The following is a 20,207-nucleotide window of genomic DNA, read 5'->3' on the forward strand; positions in this document are numbered from 1 at the left end:
AAACTACAGCAGTGCAAGCTTTCCCCACACTCACAACCAAGACGGCAGCGACAACACAAACTACAGCAGTGCAAGCTTCCCTCACACTCACAACCAAGACGGAAGCGACGACACAAACTACAGCAGTGCAAGCTTCCCTCGCACTCACAACCAAGACGGCAGCAACAACACAAACTACAGCAGTGCAAGCCTTCCCTCGAACTCACAACCAAGACGGCAGCGACAATACAAACTACAGCAGTGCAAGCTTCCCTCACACTCACAACCAAGACGGCAAAGACAACACAAACTACAGCAGTGCAAGCTTCCCTCACACTCACAACCAAGACGGCAGAGACAACACAAACTACAGCAGTGCAAGCTTTCCCCACACTCACAACCAAGACGGCAGCGACAACACAAACTACAGCAGTGCAAGCTTCCCTCACACTCACAACCAAGACGGCAGCGACGACACAAACTACAGCAGTGCAAGCTTCCCTCACACTCACAACCAAGACGGCAGCGACAACACAAACTACAGCAGTGCAAGCTTCCCTCACACTCACAACCAAGACGGCAGCGACAACACAAACTACAGCAGTGCAAGCTTCCCTCACACTCACAACCAAGACGGCAACATAAACTACAGCAGTGCAAGCTTCCCTTACACTCACAACCAAGACGGCAGCGACAACACAAACTACAGCAGTGCAAGCTTCCCTCACACTCAGAACCAAGACGGCAGCAACAACACAAACTACAGCAGTGAAAGCTTCCCTCACACTCACAACCAAGACGGCAGCGACAACACAAACTACAGCAGTGCAAGCTTCCCTCGCACTCACAACCAAGACGGCAGCGACAACACAAACTACAGCAGTGCAAGCTTCCCTCACACTCACAACCAAGATGGCAGCGACAACACAAAAAAGAGCAGTGCAAGCTTCCCTCGCACTCAAAACCAAGACAGCAGAACAAACACAAACTAAAACAGTGCAAGCTTCCCTCACACTCACAACCAAGACGGCAGTGACAACACAAACTACAGCAGCGAAAGCTTCCCTCGCACTCACAACCAAGAGGGTAGCAACAACACAAACTACAGCAGTGCAAGCTTCCCTTGCACCCTCAAGCAAGACGGCAGCGACAACACAAACTACAGCAGTGCAAGCTTCCTTCACACTCACAACCAAGACGACAGCAACAACACAAACTACAGCAGCGCAAGCTTCCCTCACACTCACAACCAAGACGGCAGTGACAACACAAACTACAGCAGAGCAAGCTTCCCTCACACTCACAACCAAGACGGCAGTGACAACACAAACTACAGCAGTGCAAGCGTCCCTCACACTCACAACCAAGACGGCAGCGACAACACAAACTACAGCAGTGCAAGCTTCCCTCAAACTCACAACCAAGACGGCAGCGACAACACAAACTACAGCAATGCAAGCTTCCCTTGTACTCACAACCAAGACAGCAGTGACAATACAAACTGCAGCAGTGCAAGCTTCCCTCACACTCATAACCGGAACAGCAGATACAACACAAACTACAGCAGTGCAAGCTTCCCTCACACTCACAGCCAAGACGGAAGCGACAACACAAACTACAGCAGTGCAAGCTTCCCTCACACTCACAACCAAGACGGCAGCGACAACACAAACTACAGCTGTGCAAGCTTCCCTCACACTCACAACCAAGACGGCAGCGACAACACAAACTACAGCAGTGCATGCTTCCCTCACACTCATAACCGGAACAGCAGATACAACACAAACTACAGCAGTGCAAGCTTCCCTCACACTCACAACCAGGACGAGAGCGAAAACACAAACTACAGCAGTGCAAGCTTCCCTCGAACTCACAACCAAGACGGCAGCGACAATACAAACTACAGCAGTGCAAGCTTCCCTCACACTCACAACCAAGACGGCAGAGACAACACAAACTACAGCAGTGCAAGCTTCCCTCACACTCACAACCAAGACGAGAGCGAAAACACAAACTACAGCAGTGCAAGCTTCCCTCGCACTCAGAACCAAGACGGCAGCGACAACACAAACTACAGCAGTGCAAGCTTCCCTCACACTCACAACCAAGACGGAAGCGACGACACAAACTACAGCAGTGCAAGCTTCCCTCGCACTCACAAGCAAGATGGGAGCGACAACACAAACTACAGCAGTGCAAGCTTCTCTCACACTCACAACCAAGAAGGCGGAAACAACACAAACTACAGCAGAGCAAGCTTCCCTCACACTCACAAACAAAACGGTAGCGACGACACAAACTACAGCAGTGCAAGCTTCCCTCACACTCACAACCAAGACGGCAGAGACAACACAAACTACAGCAGTGCAAGCTTCCCTCACACTCACAACCAAGACCGAAGCGACAACACAAACTACAGCAGTGCAAGCTTCCCTCACACTCACAACCAAGACGGCAGCAACAACACAAACTACAGCAGTGCAAGCCTTCCCTCGAACTCACAACCAAGACGGCAGCGACAATACAAACTACAGCAGTGCAAGCTTCCCTCACACTCACAACCAAGACGGCAAAGACAACACAAACTACAGCAGTGCAAGCTTCCCTCACACTCACAACCAAGACGGCAGAGACAACACAAACTACAGCAGTGCAAGCTTCCCTCACACTCACAACCAAGACGGAAGCGACGACACAAACTACAGCAGTGAAAGCTTCCCTCACACTCACAACCAAGACGGCAGCAACAACACAAACTACAGCAGTGCAAGCTTCCCTCACACTCACAACCAAGACGGCAGCGACAACACAAACTACAGCAGTGCAAGCTTTCCCCACACTCACAACCAAGACGGCAGCGACAACACAAACTACAGCAGTGCAAGCTTCCCTCACACTCACAACCAAGACGGCAGCGACAACACAAACTACAGCAGTGCAAGCTTCCCTCACACTCACAACCAAGACGGCAGCGACAACACAAACTACAGCAGTGCAAGCTTCCCTCACACTCACAACCAAGACGGCAACACAAACTACAGCAGTGCAAGCTTCCCTCACACTCACAACCAAGACGGCAGCGACAACACAAACTACAGCAGTGCAAGCTTCCCTCGCACTCACAACCAAGACGGCAGCGACAACACAAACTACAGCAGTGCAAGCTTCCCTCACACTCACAACCAAGATGGCAGCGACAACACAAACAAGAGCAGTGCAAGCTTCCCTCGCACTCAAAACCAAGACAGCAGAAACAACACAAACTACAACAGTGCAAGCTTCCCTCACACTCACAACCAAGACGGCAGCGACAACACAAACTACAGCAGCGAAAGCTTCCCTCGCACTCACAACCAAGAGGGAAGCAACAACACAAACTACAGCAGTGCAAGCTTCCCTCACACTCACAACCAAGACGGCAGTGACAACACAAACTACAGCAGCGCAAGCTTCCCTCGCACTCACAACCAAGAGGGAAGCAACAACACAAACTACAGCAGTGCAAGCTTCCCTCACACTCACAACCAAGACGGCAGTGACAACACAAACTACAGCAGAGCAAGCTTCCCTCACACTCACAACCAAGACGGCAGTGACAACACAAACTACAGCAGTGCAAGCGTCCCTCACACTCACAACCAAGACGGCAGCGACAACACAAACTACAGCAGTGCAAGCTTCCCTCAAACTCACAACCAAGACGGCAGCGACAACACAAACTACAGCAATCTAAGCTTCCCTTGTACTCACAACCAAGACAGCAGCGACAATACAAACTGCAGCAGTGCAAGCTTCCCTCACACTCATAACCGGAACAGCAGATACAACACAAACTACAGCAGTGCAAGCTTCCCTCACACTCACAGCCAAGACGGAAGCGACAACACAAACTACAGCAGTGCAAGCTTCCCTCACACTCACAACCAAGACGGCAGCGACAACACAAACTACAGCTGTGCAAGCTTCCCTCACACTCACAACCAAGACGGCAGCGACAACACAAACTACAGCTGTGCAAGCTTCCCTCACACTCACAGCCAAGACGGAAGCGACAACACAAACTACAGCAGAGCAAGCTTCCCTCACATTCACAACCTAGACGGCAGCGACAATACAAACTACAGCAGTGCAAGCTTCCCTCACACTCAAAATCAAGATGGCAGCGACAACACAAACAAGAGCAGTGCAAGCTTCCCTCACACTCAAAACCAAGACAGCAGTAACAACACAAACAACAGCATTGCAAGCTTCCCTTGCACTCACAGCCAAGACGGCAGCGACAACACAAACTACAGCAGTGCAAGCTTCCCTCGCACTCACAACCAAGACGGCAGCGACAACACAAACTACAGCAATGCAAGCTTCCCTTGTACTCACAACCAAGACAGCAGCGACAATACAAACTGCAGCAGTGCAAGCTTCCCTCACACTCATAACCGGAACAGCAGATACAACACAAACTACAGCAGTGCAAGCTTCCCTCACACTCACAGCCAAGACGGAAGCGACAACACAAACTACAGCTGTGCAAGCTTCCCTCACACTCACAACCAAGACGGCAGCGACAACACAAACTACAGCAGTGCATGCTTCCCTCACACTCATAACCGGAACAGCAGATACAACACAAACTACAGCAGTGCAAGCTTCCCTCACACTCACAGCCAAGACGGAAGCGACAACACAAACTACAGCAGAGCAAGCTTCCCTCACATTCACAACCTAGACGGCAGCGACAATACAAACTACAGCAGTGCAAGCTTCCCTCACACTCACAATCAAGATGGCAGCGACAACACAAACAAGAGCAGTGCAAGCTTCCCTCTCACTCAAAACCAAGACAGCAGTAACAACACAAACAACAGCATTGCAAGCTTCCCTTGCACTCACAACCAAGACGGCAGCGACAACACAAACTACAGCAGAGCAAGCTTCCCTCGCACTCACAGTCAAGACGGCAGCGACAACACAAACTACAGCAGTGCAAGCTTCCCTCGCACTCACAACCAAGACGGCAGCGACAACACAAACTACAGCAGTGCAAGCTTCCTTTGCACCCTCAACCAAGACGGCAGCGACAACACAAACTACAGCAGTGCAAGCTTCCTTCACACTCACAACCAAGACGACAGCAACAACACAAACTACAGCAGCGCAAGCTTCCCTCACACTCACAACCAAGATGACAGCAACAACACAAACTACAGCAGAGCAAGCTTCTCTCGCACTCACAACCAAGAGTGACCTTGGATAAACACCACTGCTGGACGAGTGACCTTGGATAAACACCACTGCTGGACGAGTGACCTTGGATAAACGCCACTGCTGGATGAGTGACCTTGGATAAACGCCACTGCTGACTGAGTGACCTTGGATAAACGCCACTGCTGGATGAGTGACCTTGTACAGCACTCTGCTGCCTTTTGCATAGATTCACACTATAGAAATAACATATACATACATAAATACATGCATGAATACATATTTACATACATACCGACATACATGCGTACATACATGGATACATACTTACATACATACTGACATACATGTGTACATACATGAATACATACTTACATACATACCGACATACATGCGTACATACATGGATACATACTTACATACATACCGACATATATGTGTACATACATACATGCAGACCAATAGTGCCAACAGCAGCCCCGCCCGACACTCCGCTGCAGGGTTGGGAGCCGTCAAGAGATGCGTCGTGCTTTGGGGGTTCGAGAGCATCCAATGACGCTGCCGAACCCCATGATGTGTAAGTGAGCAGGGCTGGAGTCAGTGTCCGGTATGACGTGGAGTGATTTGGCTATCCTCAAGTCTCTCCTTCTCCTCGTCTCCTCTGCTCGTCTCTCCTTCCCCTTCTCCCCAGGTTGACTCTTTGCTCCAAACCTTTGTCTCCCTCAACTATCACATCATATCAAATTCAAATTCAAAGAAGCTTTATTTCGATATTCAGAATAATATCATAAAAGCAAGCATTATTAAAAACAAATGTATAATCACAAAGTGCCAATTGCGTTACCATCAGAGGTATAACATATATTTTGAAAACAGGGGTATGATCTCAAAGTGCCAAGTGCATTAAAAGCAAAAAATAACAATGGAACAAACAAGAGGAATCATATACATTAAAATCTGATAGGTTAAAAAGGTCTAAGATACATAAGTATATATCATATGTTATATCGAGTTCCTAAACTTTACCAAAAGTTTCAAAAAATTGGCTAGGGTGTGGGCCACTTCCATATTTTCCAGCCGTTGTAGTCTAAGAAAAGCGTTTCTACAAGACCAAAGGCCCCACTCCTTAAAGATTGATTTAAATAGGATCTTTCTTGGAACCACATAAAATGTACAAAATAAAATACAATGCATATTAGTTTGGGGGGAGAGATCATCACAGGGACAGGGTGGTAAGTCTCTCGACCAGTCATTACAGGCTGGGAAAGTAATTAAGCGATAAAAAGATCCCAGTCTAAGCCTTGAGAGAAGCATTCTAGTGTAGCAATTAAAATCACTTGCAAGGTACCATTGGAGCCCCGGTGATTTGTTGATAAGCTAGTACAGAATTTTTAAGTTTTTCCGTAGACCATCTTTTGTTCACTAGATAGTCCATTGCCAATTTTCGCAGGGCTTTCCTAGGCATCGTTTCCATACTAGGGGGGTTCTTAAAAAACTCGGGATGGCCAATCTCGATCAGCATTGTTTCCACATAAGACAGCCATTTAATTTGCCTTATACCATCAAGGTTTAGGCAGTCAGAGAATATATTGCGATTAAAGGCTGTCTCGGGAGTAACCCACAGCTTACGCCATAGCAGGATGGGCTCAATCTTTATAGTATCAGAAATATAGGGGAGACCCAATTCTATGTGTGAAAAATAGCTAGCTGAGGATTTAGGGACCCCCAGAAGATATCTGAGAAAATAATTTTCAGATTGCTGTATTGAAGTTATAGTGTCAATCCCCCAGATACCAGAGCCATAAGTGGCCGTAGATACGCATTTAGCCTTGTATATTAAAATCAGCTCCTTGACGGGTCTACCCCCAATTTTTGCCGCAAAGTTCTGCAATGCTCCAATCGCCCTAGAAAATGCTAATTTTCTAGTTTTAATTGCTGTATGCCAGGAGCACTTCCTGTCGAATGAAATCCCAAGATAGGGGAATTGGTCTGTTGTCCCTACCCTTCTACCCTCGAGGAATATGGGACAGAGTGCTTTCTTTGTACCACGACCACAGGACATAGAAAAGGTTTTTGATATGTTAACCTTAAGTCCCTTTTCCCTCATAAAAAGTGTAAACTTTGAGACAGCCCTCTGTAAGCCCAACCTGGTTTGCGACATGATGGCAGCGTCGTCCGCATACAGGAGAATGGGGACAGGGTGACCCAGGACTGAGGGGTAATCATACTGAAAACCCTTGAGGTGGTCGCCAATAGAGTTAATATAGAGGGAGAAGAGTAGGGGGGCTAAGATGCACCCCTGTCTCACCCCGCTCTTGATAGAAAATCTTGACGAGCACTCCCCTCGTTGTCCAAAGCGCACCCTCGCCCAAGCATCTCTGTATAATTCCTTAATGAAGTTAAGAATTGAAGGTTCCATACCCAGGTCCCCAAGTGTGGACCATAGCTGATTATGGTCGACACAATCGAAGGCTGAACTCAAATCAATAAAAGTAATAACAAGGTTCCCTTTCTTAGCTTGAGTATACTTAGAAATTAAAAAATACAAGTTTAGACTCTGCTTAACCGTTCCCATACCAGGGCGGAAGCCATACTGGAAGCTAGATAAAATGTTGCCTTCCTCAGCCCATTGTTGCACACGCTTTAGAATAATGCGGCCAGCTACCTTCATTAGGGCATCAAGGAGGGAGATCGGGTGATAGCAAGTTGGATCATGCCTGTCCCCCTTTTTAAATATAGGGACAACTATCGCCTCTGACCACGTGGCGATAAGTCCATGAGGGTTGGCACAATTAATCACAATGGTTAACAAAGGGGCCCAGAGATCAATTTCAGCTTTAAAAACATCAATAGGTATCGCATCCGGGCCCGGTGCCTTGCCTGATGGGCTGTCCCTTATAGCCGAATTGACCTCCTCACAAGTAAAGAAAATATCCAAGGGGAGTGTTCCCAGGCAGGACCTACTATTATCGCAAGACGTGGGAAGAGCCGAGGGGGATAAATGAATGAGGAGTGGATTGTCATACAGATTTTGGAAATGGGCCACCCAGATATCCCCGTTTATGGCTATGTCTATCGGCTCAGAATTTTTGTTCCGGACAAAGGGGGCATTTACGGCCTTCCAAAAGGCAGTTGAATCCCTGTTTTCAGAGGCTGATATTAGTGCTTGCCAGGCCTCTTGCTTCAGGGATTTCTCCCTATTCTTAATTGCTCGGCGATAGAGGTGTCTGGCCTGTCGGACCTCATGTGGGGATCTAGGTGTGGCATCATACCATATCATACAATATCATATCAAATCGTATCATATGGTATCATATATCATATTACACCATACCATACCATATCATATCGTATTCTATCATATCATATTGTGTTGTATCATATTGTATCGTATCATACTGTACCATACCATACCATACCATATTGGTTTGGCTTTTAATGATTTTGTTTCGCTTAGGAAACCCTTGTGGGTTTTTATCACTGAAACGTGGGCCTCTGATTCCTCAGGCCCAGATCTGGTTGCTTCCATTCCCTCGGGTTACATTTTGACTAGGATGGATAGGACTGGGCGAAGGGGTGGTGGTTTAGGAATTTTGCATAGGGCCTCTTCCGTATGCCGCTTTGATTTCCTTTCTACTGCCTCTGATACCTTTGAGGCCTTATATTTTTCTATTAATTCCACCTCCACTGTCTCCTTCTCAGGCATTTTACGCTATAGACCTCCGGGTCCTAGAACCTCTTTTACCCAGGACCTGATGAATCTTCTTGAACCCTTCCTTGATAGGCCCAATTTTACTCTTCTAGGCGATTTTAATTTTCACCAAGAGAATGCCAGCTCTAAAGACACCTCCTCTCTAGTAGAGTCATTAGCCGCATGTGGCATGTCCCAGCTTGTGGGTAGTCCCACTCATTTAGCCGGCCATGCACTTGATGGCATCTTTACCAACGATATTAGAATAAAGACGGGAATCCCGATCCCTCTGGCTTGGTCAGATCATCTTGCAGTGCCCTTCGAGTTCAATACCCCTCACTCGCTTTCGTCTGTTCTAGACACCAAGAATTGGGAACTCAGACGAAATTTTAAACAGATCAGTAACGAAACCCTGGCTCCATTTCTGAATGAATTTAGAACTCATTCCAAGAAGGACATACATTTTGTAGCAAGGGACCTGTCCATTACCATTTCCAGGGGTGTTATTATTGCGCTCGAAAGAGTCCTTCTATGCCCTGGTTTTCAGATCGGCTTAGACGGTTGAGGCAGGGCTGTAGAAAGCAGGAATGATATTGGCACGCCCACCCAGAGCCCTCCGGAAAGACACAACATAAAGGTCTCTTAAAAGCATACATACTAGCGATAATGGAGGAAAAGAAGGCCTATTATGCCAATCTCACGGCATCTTTAAAATCACCTAGAGATCTTTTTAAGATCATTGACTCCCTCTCTGTCCCTAAGATCATGTACCCCATAGTGGAATCCCAGGAGCTCTGTGACAACATTTCAATCTTTTTCCATACTAAAATCGTCGATATCCATAATCTCTCGAACTCCTTAATGTAGAGCTGGATGTCAACGCCCCCCTGTCTTCCGTGCATGAAATTGTCCCTTTGGTTGTGAAACCCGCGCCTATTCTTCTTGATTTCCCTCTGCCTGCTTTATATGGGATTTACCACCTCCTGGACAACACCACATCAGGGTCTCCGTTGGACCCTTGTCCTTTAAAAATCCTGAAGAACAGCAGGGAGGTGGTTGTCCCTCCTCTCCTTGAGGTGATGAACAGGGCAATCTCCGAGGGAATCTTTCCCCTTCCATGGAAAATGGAAGTTGTCAAACCGCTTTTGAAGAAGGCTTCTCTGGACCCTGGAGTCCTGAAGAACTTGCGCCCAATTTCCCTGCTGCCAGCCCCCGCTAAAATCCTGGAGGCCGATCTAAACAACCATCTTACAACCTTGATGGATGACTTTAACCTTCTGGATAGCTCACAACATGGCTTCCGACGCGCTCACAGCACGGAATCCGCCCTCACTGTCGTGATTAACAACATTCGTTCTAGGGTCGACAGGAGACACACCACTCTTTTGGTCCTTCTCGATCTCACGGCAGCCTTCGACACCCTGTCTCCCTCGGTCTTGGTTTCCAGGCTGGGGGAGATAGGGGTTGGAGGCTCGGCCCTCAGCCGTTTGGCCTCCTTCCTTCACCAAAGGGAACAAAGGGTCAAGCTGGGTGAGTTCCTGTCTCCTACCAAGGCCGTGCAATGTGGGGACCCCCAGGGTTCTTCTTTAAGTCCCTTATTGTTCAACATCTACGTGACCCCCCTTGCTTGGGTTGTGAGATCCTTTGGGTTTGAGGTGTTGTCATACGCTGACGACACCCAAATCATGGTCTCACTCACCCAGTCGGTGGCTGACTCTGCTTCTAAGTTTAGGGCCTGTATGGAAGCGGTCTCGCAGTGGATGATCCGAAACTTTTTCAAACTTAATGGAGAAAAAACGGAGGTCCTGGTTTTCAGGGGCAACCAGGACATCTGGTCCAGTGACTGGTGGCCGCCCTCCCTTGGGGACTGCCCTGTTCCCTCTCACTTGGCCAGAAATCTGGGGGTCCTGATTGATATGTCACTTTCCTTTGACCTCCAAGTCAGTAGGACTGTTTCCACCTGCTGTGGTATCATCGGGATCCTCAGAAGATTGCTTCCTATCTTTCTCCTGCCGCCCGGAAGCAAGCCACAGTGGTTCTGGCATCTTCGAGGCTGGACTACTGTAATGCCTTGTATGGGGGTAGGAATAAGATTTCGGTTCACCGTCTTCAGATGGTACAAAACGCCGCGGCCAGGATTGTTCTGGATCTTACTCGGCTCTCCTCAATATCACTGGCCCGGAAAAATCTTCACTGGCTTTCGGTTCAGTCCAGTATTTCCTTCAAACTTCTCTGCCTTGCTCATAGGGCCTTCTATGGTTCGGGAGCTGAAGGCATTAGGTCTCTCCTTCAACCCTACAGTCCCAGTAGAGTTCTCCGCTCCTCTCCTAAAAATCTTCTCTTGGTCCCAAGATTTGCAAAAGCAAGATGGGGAGGCAGAGCCTTTTCCACTCTGGCGCCCAAGCTCTGGAATTCCCTTCCCCCAGGGCTGGTTGGTCAATCCTCGCCGGGGCTTTTCCGTAAGCAATTAAAAACCTGGCTGTTCTTGGAGGCTTATCCGTAGATCCTGGATTCGGTGCTGTGAGTCTATATGCCTTTTATTCCTCCATCTTGTTGTGGATGGTGCCTTGATGCCCTTGGGCTAGGTTGCGCCTTATTTTATTAATTTAAGGAGACTTACAAAACTTTTTATGATCTATCTCGATTTGCAGGTGTAATGGCAGGAGTTCTAGGAGTTAAAATTACCCAACAAAAGAAAATTATCAGTAGTTAACACATGGGGAGCGATTATCTCCATAAGGCGACTGGAAGAGTGGAATTTGTTGCCTGGAGGGCGGTAAAGTATGGCCCCCTTCCAGGATCCTTTGGATAGGGCATTAATTTAAAAAATACAAATTTCTACCCAGTCTATGCTGAGAGAATCAATGATGGTGAATTTGATATTAGCTCTAAATGCATTATCTAATCCTCCACCCCTCTTGTCCTTTCTATCCACTCGACTCAACTGGTGGTCCTGGGGGAGGCTGGAGAGATGTCGGTGGTAGAGGACTCTTGAAGCCAGGTCTCCGTTACAAAGAAGATGTCCGGCTTCTCAGAGTCGAGCAGAGTCCAGATTTGTAAGGCATGTTTGGGGAGGGATCGAGCGTTACAGTATAACCCTGTTATAAGTTTAGAGTGAAACTTGGGGTCATTAGTATCTGGGCTGTTATGACCCGTTAGGGTAAGGGGTAGGCTAACGGACTCCCGCTGGTATCCGGTGTGTGGGGGAGGTTAATATTTTGTTCAAAGGGGATAAGATTGTTCAGAGAATGAAGCTGCTTATTGTATATTGTATGATGGCCATCGATGTGAGGATCACCAAATATATGCAGATGAAAAAAATAAACTGTGAATAGTAACGGGCAGCGTTCCATACCATCCCATAGCATACCATATCATATCATATTATATCGTATCATATCACCTATCATATTATGTTCTATTATATCATATCATATTGTATCATATTGTATCATATCGTATCATACCCTACCATACCATACCATATTATATATCGTATCATTTCGTACCATAACATCTATCATATCATATCATATTGTGTAGTACGATATAATTTCATATCATATTGTATTGTATTCTATCATATCATATCACCTATCGTATCGTATATCATATCATATATCTCATCATTCCAAATCAAATCGTATCATATTACAGCATATCACGCATCATATCACATTGTATTGTATTGTGTCATACCATATAGTATCATATCATATCACCTATCATATCGTATATCATATCATATCATATCTCATCATTCCATATCAAATCGTATCATATTACTGCATATCACGCATCATATCACATTGTATTGTATAGTATTTTATCATACCATATAATATCATATCATATCACCTATCTTATAGTATTTCATATCTTATCACCTATCATATCATATTGTATTGTATCATATCGTCTCATACCGTATGGTACTGTTCCGTACCATAACATGCCATATCATATCATACCATACCATATCATATCATATTGTATTGTATCATATCGTCTCATACCGTATGGTACTGTTCCGTACCATAACATGCCATATCATATCATAACACATCATATCATATCATACCATACCATATCATATCATATTGTATTGTATCGTACTATATCATATCAAATCACCTATCATATCATATTGTATTCTATCATATCATATTGTATCGTATCATATCATATCATCTATCATATTGTATATCATATCATGTCATATCACCTTTCATATCATATGATATGATATCATATCATATCGTATCGTATCTTACCGTATTCTATCATATCGTATCATAGCATATCATATCATATTATATCATATCATATATCATATCATATCACCTATCATATCGTATAATATCATATCATATTGCATCAAATCATATTGTATCATAGCATATCATATTATATCATATCACCTATCATATCGTATTTCATGTCATATCGTATTCTATTGTATCATATCATATTGTATCGTATTGTATCGTATCATATCACCTATTATATCGTATATATTATATCACCTTTCTTATCATATCATATTCCATCACATCATACGGCATTGTATCGTATCATATTATATCACCTATCATATTGTATATCATATCATGTCATTTCACTTTTCATATTATATAATATCTTATCTTCTTTTCATATATCAAATCGTACTGTATCATATCATATTATATCATATCATATGTTATCGTATTCTATCATATCATATTACAGCACCTATCGTATTGTAGCGTATCACATTATATTGTGTCATATATCATATCATATCATCATCATCACATATCATATCATATCGTATCATAGCATATAATATCATATTATATCATATCACCTATCACATCTCATATCAAATCATATTTTATCACCTATCTTATCATATCATATCTTATTGTATCATATATCATTTTATATCGCGATGTAATATGACATAACATCTCTGCTTTGAAGCTCGTGTGTTCCCATGGAATGTCTCACCCTCAGAGGTCCTCAGTGGCCTCCTCTCCAGTTCTGCTCCCTTCTCCTCTCAGAACCTTTCCTCGCCTCGCTTCTTCTCTCCTCTCCTCTTCTTCCCTCTCCCTGGCTCTCCTTGACCCCCTTTCCTTTCCTCCCCAGGTCTTATGTCTTTCTTTTCTACTGCTCCTCTTCCTCCTCTTCCTCCTCTTCCTCCAGACGTCCACCAGTTTTCTTATCTCGCCTCTCCTCCTCTTCCCTCCTTGCTTTTCTCCCAGATCTCCTCTTCTGTCCTGGTCTCCCCTCTTGAGTCTTTCCTCCTCCTTTGGCCTCCTCCTCCTTTGGCCTCCTCCTCTTTGTTTCCCCCACATGGTCTCCTCTCTCCCCTCCCCTCTTCTCTCCCCTTCTTGCCCTCCTCTCCTCCTTTTGCCTCCACTCTTCTCAGAGTGCATCTGACCCTTACCTCCTCTTGGGGCCAGGACTGCAGACGGGCGAGAGGTCCCTCTCTCCTTCCACCGCGTGGCGGTCACATCCCTCCTCGCTCTCTGCTGCCCATTCCATGCTGGGCTTGGTTTCCGCAGCCGGACGCGGAGCGGTCCCCGGTGGTCTATGTGTGATGGGGCGTGGTTCTGGAAAGGTAGAGCCCCCCGCAAACTCTGGACCTCTCAGACCAACCGGGCTCTGGGGCATTTCTGACTCTTCATTGACGGCCCTTGTAGGGTCGTTGCGCAGGCCCCGGCGTGGACCAGTGGCAGCTCCTGGGTCCTCCAGATGTGTGCCAGGGACCATTCCTGGGGCCTCCAGATGTGTGCCAAGGACCATTCCTGGGGCCTCCAGATGTGTGCCAGGGACCATTCTTGGGTCCTCCAGATGTGTGCCAGGGACCATTCTTGGGTCCTCCAGATGTGTGCCAGGGACCATTCTTGGGTCCTCCAGATGTGTGCCAGGGACCATTCTTGGGTCCTCCAGATGTGTGCCAGGGACCATTCCTGGGTCCTCCAGATGTGTGCCAGGGACCATTCCTGGGTCCTCCAGATGTGTGCCAGGGACCATTCTTGGGTCCTCCAGATGTGTGCCAGGGACCATTCTTGGGTCCTCCAGATGTGTGCCAGGGACCATTCCTGGGTCCTCCAGATGTGTGCCAGGGACCATTCTTGGGTCCTCCAGATGTGTGCCAGGGACCATTCTTGGGTCCTCCAGATGTGTGCCAGGGACCATTCCTGGGTCCTCCAGATGTGTGCCAGGGACCATTCTTGGGTCCTCCAGATGTGTGCCAGGGACCATTCTTGGGTCCTCCAGATGTGTGCCAGGGACCATTCCTGGGTCCTCCAGATGTGTGCCAGGGACGATTCTAGGGTCCTCCAGATGTGGGCTAGGAACCATTCTTGGGTCCTCCAGATGTGTTCCAGGGACCATTCTTGGGTCCTCCAGATGTGTTCCAGGGACCATTCTTGGGTCCTCCAGATGTGTTCCAGGGACCATTCTTGGGTCCTCCAGATGTGTGCCAGGGACCATTCTTGGCTCCTCCAGATGTGGGCCAGGGACCATTCCTGGGTCCTCCAGATGTGTTCCAGGGACCATTCTTGGGTCCTCTGGGTTGGGCAGTGAGGTTGCGCCTAGATCCTCCAGATGTGGGCCAGGGACTGCTCCAGTGGCCTCCAGATGTGCATCAGGGACCACCCTCGGGTCCTCCAGATGTGTGTCAGGGACCGCTCCTCTGGTCGCTAGGCTGGGCGGTGAAGCTGCTCTGGGATCCTCTTGACGTGAGCGAGTCAATACCACGTGGTCCTCTGTGCGGGCCGTAGAGGGCTCTGACCGCTTGCCCTGGGCGCTCTCAGGACTCCGAAGGGCCAGGTCACCCTTGTTGCTGCTGGCCAAGCTCTGGCCCGGCCCTGGCTTCCGCAGCCGGTTGGAACTGGTCCTTGGGATGGTGCCTATGTGGCTGTACATGTCACTGGAGCGGGCATAGGAGGGGCTCTGCGGCATAGAGTCCAGGTCATCCTGCGTCTTCTCAAAGGCGCCCCCCTCTGGCAAGGCTTGGTTCTGCGGCGCGATCTCGCCGCCGCCACTGGTGGTCCGGCGGAAGTGGAAGGCTCGAGGGAGGTTGGTCAGACTCCCAAAGCCCTTGAACTTGAAGAGCTCTGGAATAGAAGAGACAGGCTGGTGTTAGAGTGCTCCAAAGGACACATGTCTCAATGCATCCATCTAGACTGCCTTCATCGACGTCACATCCCACAGAGAGAGCGGTTACTTAAAACAGCCAGATATAACTTACTGTTAGTAACTATTCACCTGTGGGTGGAGGACTCACCACCACGGGTGGGACCCCCAATGGACACTATAGTGAAAAGTAAAAAAGCTATTTAAACTTTAAAATTATTTACCAAGACATTTTAAAAATAAAAATCAATGTAAAATAAAGACATTTTAAAAATAAATATCAATGTAAAATAATTTAATATATTTTTTAAACCTAGAACAAATGAAAAATATGTTACAGCATGATTATCTTAATAGGGCATTAAAAATTAATTGATTTAAGGCCATTAAAATGTATGTAAAATTATTTATTCAAAGGTTTATTTAAAAAAATGCCACCTACAGTAAAGTGTTTATTTTTTTTAGGCTATATTTAAAATGACTAAAAGTTACACTATTCACATTGCATGCCTGCAGGAGTCCCATCTCTCTGAGTTAGAAGCTGGTAAGTTATGTAGGCAGTGGGGGGGGGCAGCTTTACTCTGCCAACGCTGAGGGTCCTTATATGGCTAGCACCGGGGGTTCCTTTGGGTCTGACATACATGGAGGCCGATGCTGAGGGGCGTATCCTACTGATACGGGGGAGACGTGATGGGGGTGGACGGAGCCATCGCGAATACTTAGCACCCAACATAGATGATGGGTGACTTTGCCCAGGATTCGGGATGTCCTCTCACCGGCCATAGAGGGCTCAGTGGGGTGGGCCGGTGATATCAATGGTGGCTTGGATAGACACCCTCCCCGACCGACCCCAAATCTAGGCTGACGCCCTCTCTACAAGAGACAGTCGCTCATCTGGGGCTCTGCGACATATGGAGGCCACTCACCCTGACGCGAGGGATCATATACAACTCACCTACTCACAGTCCACAGAGTCAATCTGACCGTCTCCTGGTGTCAAGGTGTCTTGGGGGAAGGGTGGGCTCAGAGGCCCATTAGTCTCCTCACCTCTCGGATCATCCCCCAGTGCTCTGTAAGCTCAGCTGGAACGGAATCTTTCCATGTCAACACAGGCAAATAAAACAGCTGGCACCTGTGTTGGTCTCCTCCGTTCAACAAAGAAGATCCTTCCTCTACTCCCTGCAACCTCTCAAAAAATGCTCATACAAGGTCTAATACTATCAAGATTAGACTACTGCAATGCCCTCTTTCTGGCCGCCCCTGAAGCCACGCTCAATGTCCTGCAGCGAACACAAAACGCCGCAGCAAGGATACTCACCGGCACCCCCCGCAGAGTCTCAGCCAAACCTGCCCTAAAGGCATTGCACTGGCTGCCGATCCGCGAAAGGGTCACATTCAAGTCCCTATGTACCACTCACAGAGCCATGCAAAACCAAGGACCCCCTATACTGAAATCTATGCTCCACCCGTACACACCTAACAGAGCTTTACGTTCAGCGCAGGGCTACCTGGCTAAGGTTCACCGAACTAAAAGAGCTCGTACTGGTGGACGCCGTTTCTCGGTGGTCGCCGCTACCCTCTGGAACTCTCTCCCAATCCAACTCCGGTCTGAACCTAATTATATGAAATTCCGAAAGCTTCTCAAAACCTACCTTTTCCCGCAATAACCTCTCCACTCCCTCCTCGGCCTTTACCATTGAGTGTCTGTTTGCAATCTCAGCGCTGGGACGCTTCCGGGCAGCCATGCGCTATATAAGTCCCAAATTCATTCATTCTGGGAGACATCGCCCACTCCCCCATGGGATGTAGACTTGCCCCATGGATCCTCCGAGGTACGGAGGGGCGGGGGGGCCATTGTGTCGGCTCTCTCTGATTATTTCAATGTAACTGGTCCTTCACCCTAAGCTGCACGACTGAATGGGAGGTGATGAAGGCAGTGATCCGGGGGCGTTGAGTGGGGCTCGAGTGAGGGGACACTCTTGGGAGTAGCCGTGCGCTTTACAAATACCCCTATAACATAACATACCCTTCAGCCCGAGCTGTTGCGGGGTGAAGCTGAATTGGCACGTGTGCAGCGATGCCACGGGATGGCAAATCCACGAGCCGGGGGGAACTGGTTTCACAGTGACACGTTGAGGAGGTAAGGGAAAGGCTGGGGAAATATACCCCAAAACCGTGTCGCCAGCCTCTCTACAGGGAGGGCAATACTTCTTGGAGCTTCTTGGCCTGGCTCCTCAGAAGGGAGACTCCCCGCTCCCCTGTATGCCACCTCAAGGACTCTTTGGGAAGTAATGTCCGCACACAAAGTGGCCTAGTCCATACTTTGAAGACCCACCTAGAACGCATCTACCAAAGCCCTCGTCCTCCTGCTACGGCCCACATCCTGCTTTCCTGAACCTCATACCCCTGCTCCGACTCAACGAAGGGGTGGGGTGGACTTAAAATGTGAGTGGCACTCCGGCAGCTACCCCGCAGTAAGGCAATTGATGGCTGACCCTGCAGAGTTCTACCAGGCTTTCTCCCTTTCCTTACACAACACCTGCTGTGAGTATACCTGGAAGCCTGAGGCTCCAGGGCCCTGCCAGAATCTATACTGGACCGTTGCATCTCCACGATGCTCAAACCAGGGTCTGACAGCTCAGATCCCTCCTCCTAGAAACCTTTTTCAATGATTAATACAGATTTGAACAAAACCTCGGAAACCCACGCAACCTTCAAATCCACCATCAACACACACCACCTTCTCCCCAAAACCACAAAGAAAACAGCCTTCCAAGATGAATCCAATGCCAAGGCTCACGACAGCAAAGAACTCTTCACCATCGTCAAGGAATTCTCCAGGCCCAACAGCGAGACCACAGACGTCCCACCTTCCCTGCAACAAACACGGCACCTTCAACCACCACAACATCAGGCAGATCTACGGCAGCTTCGACATCCAAAACCCAGCCACCTCTCCCACCACCCCAGCACGCAACACGCTTCCCCCCAACAGACCGGGCTCCACTGGGCTCAACTGACCACAGATGACGCACTCAAGACCATGAGGAACATCCACTCAGGAGCCCCATCGGATCCCATCGGATCCCATCGGATCCCATCAGATCCCATTGGATCCTTGTCCCTTCCTTAGAGCAGCCGCCTCCATCAACTGCTCCATCAAAACTGCAACCTTACCAGACGACTGGAAACTAGCCCAGATCAGCCCCATTCTGAAGAAGCCGCCTGCCGACCCGACAGATGTCAAGATCTTCAGACCCCTCTCCCTGCTCCCCTTCCCAGCCAAGGCCTTCGAGAAGGCCATCAACACCCAAATCCCAAGTTCATCAAAGAGAACCACATCCTGGACACCTCCCAACCCGGCTTTCAAAGCAAACACAGCATAGACACTGCACTCCTCACCGCCACCGGCGACATCCACTCCCTCCTCGACTCGGCCAAAACTGCAGCCCACATCCCACTGGACCTCTTGCCTGCCTTTGACTCCGTCTCCTACCGCACCCTAATAACGAGACTCCACAATGCCGGCATTCGCTACAAGGCACTGAACTGGATCCATTCCTTCCTCACAGGCTGTACACAGCGAGTGAGACTACGCCGTTCTCCTCAGAGCCTACAGAGATCAGCTGCGGAGTGTCCCAAGGTTCCTCCCTGAGCCCCGCCCTCTTCAACATCTACATGGCCCCCCTCGTGGCCATCGTCAAAAGCTACGGACCCAACATCGTCTGCAATGCCGACGACACCCAGCCGACCCTCTCCTTCACAAATGAACCCACAGCCGCCAGCATCAACATTCACAGCCGGATGAAGGCCATTCCTACCTGGATGAAAGACAGCTGTCTCAAGCTCAACTCAGCTCTGTCTGCTTCGAAAGACATTCAGATGGCCAACTACAGCAACACACTCTACAGGGAAACATCCTTTACAACGCAACTGTTACAACGCACTACCATTACGACGCAACCATTACAACGCAAGTTTATTACAACACATTGCGCTGGGGGTGCTGTAGGATAGGGAATAGTTTTCATTTACTATCCAATACCTTCCCTACCATCCACGGGGACTGGATTTGGAATAGTAAATTAAACTATTCACTATCCAGCGCCCCCAACACAAGTCGTTGTAACAACTTGCATTGTAAAACTTGCGTCGTAAAGGCATGCGTTGTAATAGCATGCATTGTAACGACGTACATCCCACTTTA

The 20,207-nt window shown here is 48.0% G+C and overlaps 1 protein-coding gene across 1 annotated transcript in view; it reads right to left on the minus strand.

Moving 5' to 3' along the window:
* Nucleotides 1-14,823, minus strand: part of SH2D3C (SH2 domain containing 3C) — a 376,681-nt gene extending 361,858 nt beyond the window's left edge. The window contains exon 1 of the mRNA XM_078646656.1: nt 14,304-14,823. Coding sequence (XP_078502782.1) covers nt 14,304-14,794 — 491 coding nt within the window. The 5' untranslated portion in view covers nt 14,795-14,823. The remainder of the gene's footprint in view (nt 1-14,303) is intronic.
* Between the last annotated feature and the right edge of the window lie 5,384 nt (nt 14,824-20,207).

This window comes from Lissotriton helveticus, chromosome 5_2, assembly GCF_964261635.1.
Source record: "Lissotriton helveticus chromosome 5_2, aLisHel1.1, whole genome shotgun sequence".
NCBI lineage: Eukaryota > Metazoa > Chordata > Amphibia > Caudata > Salamandridae > Lissotriton > Lissotriton helveticus.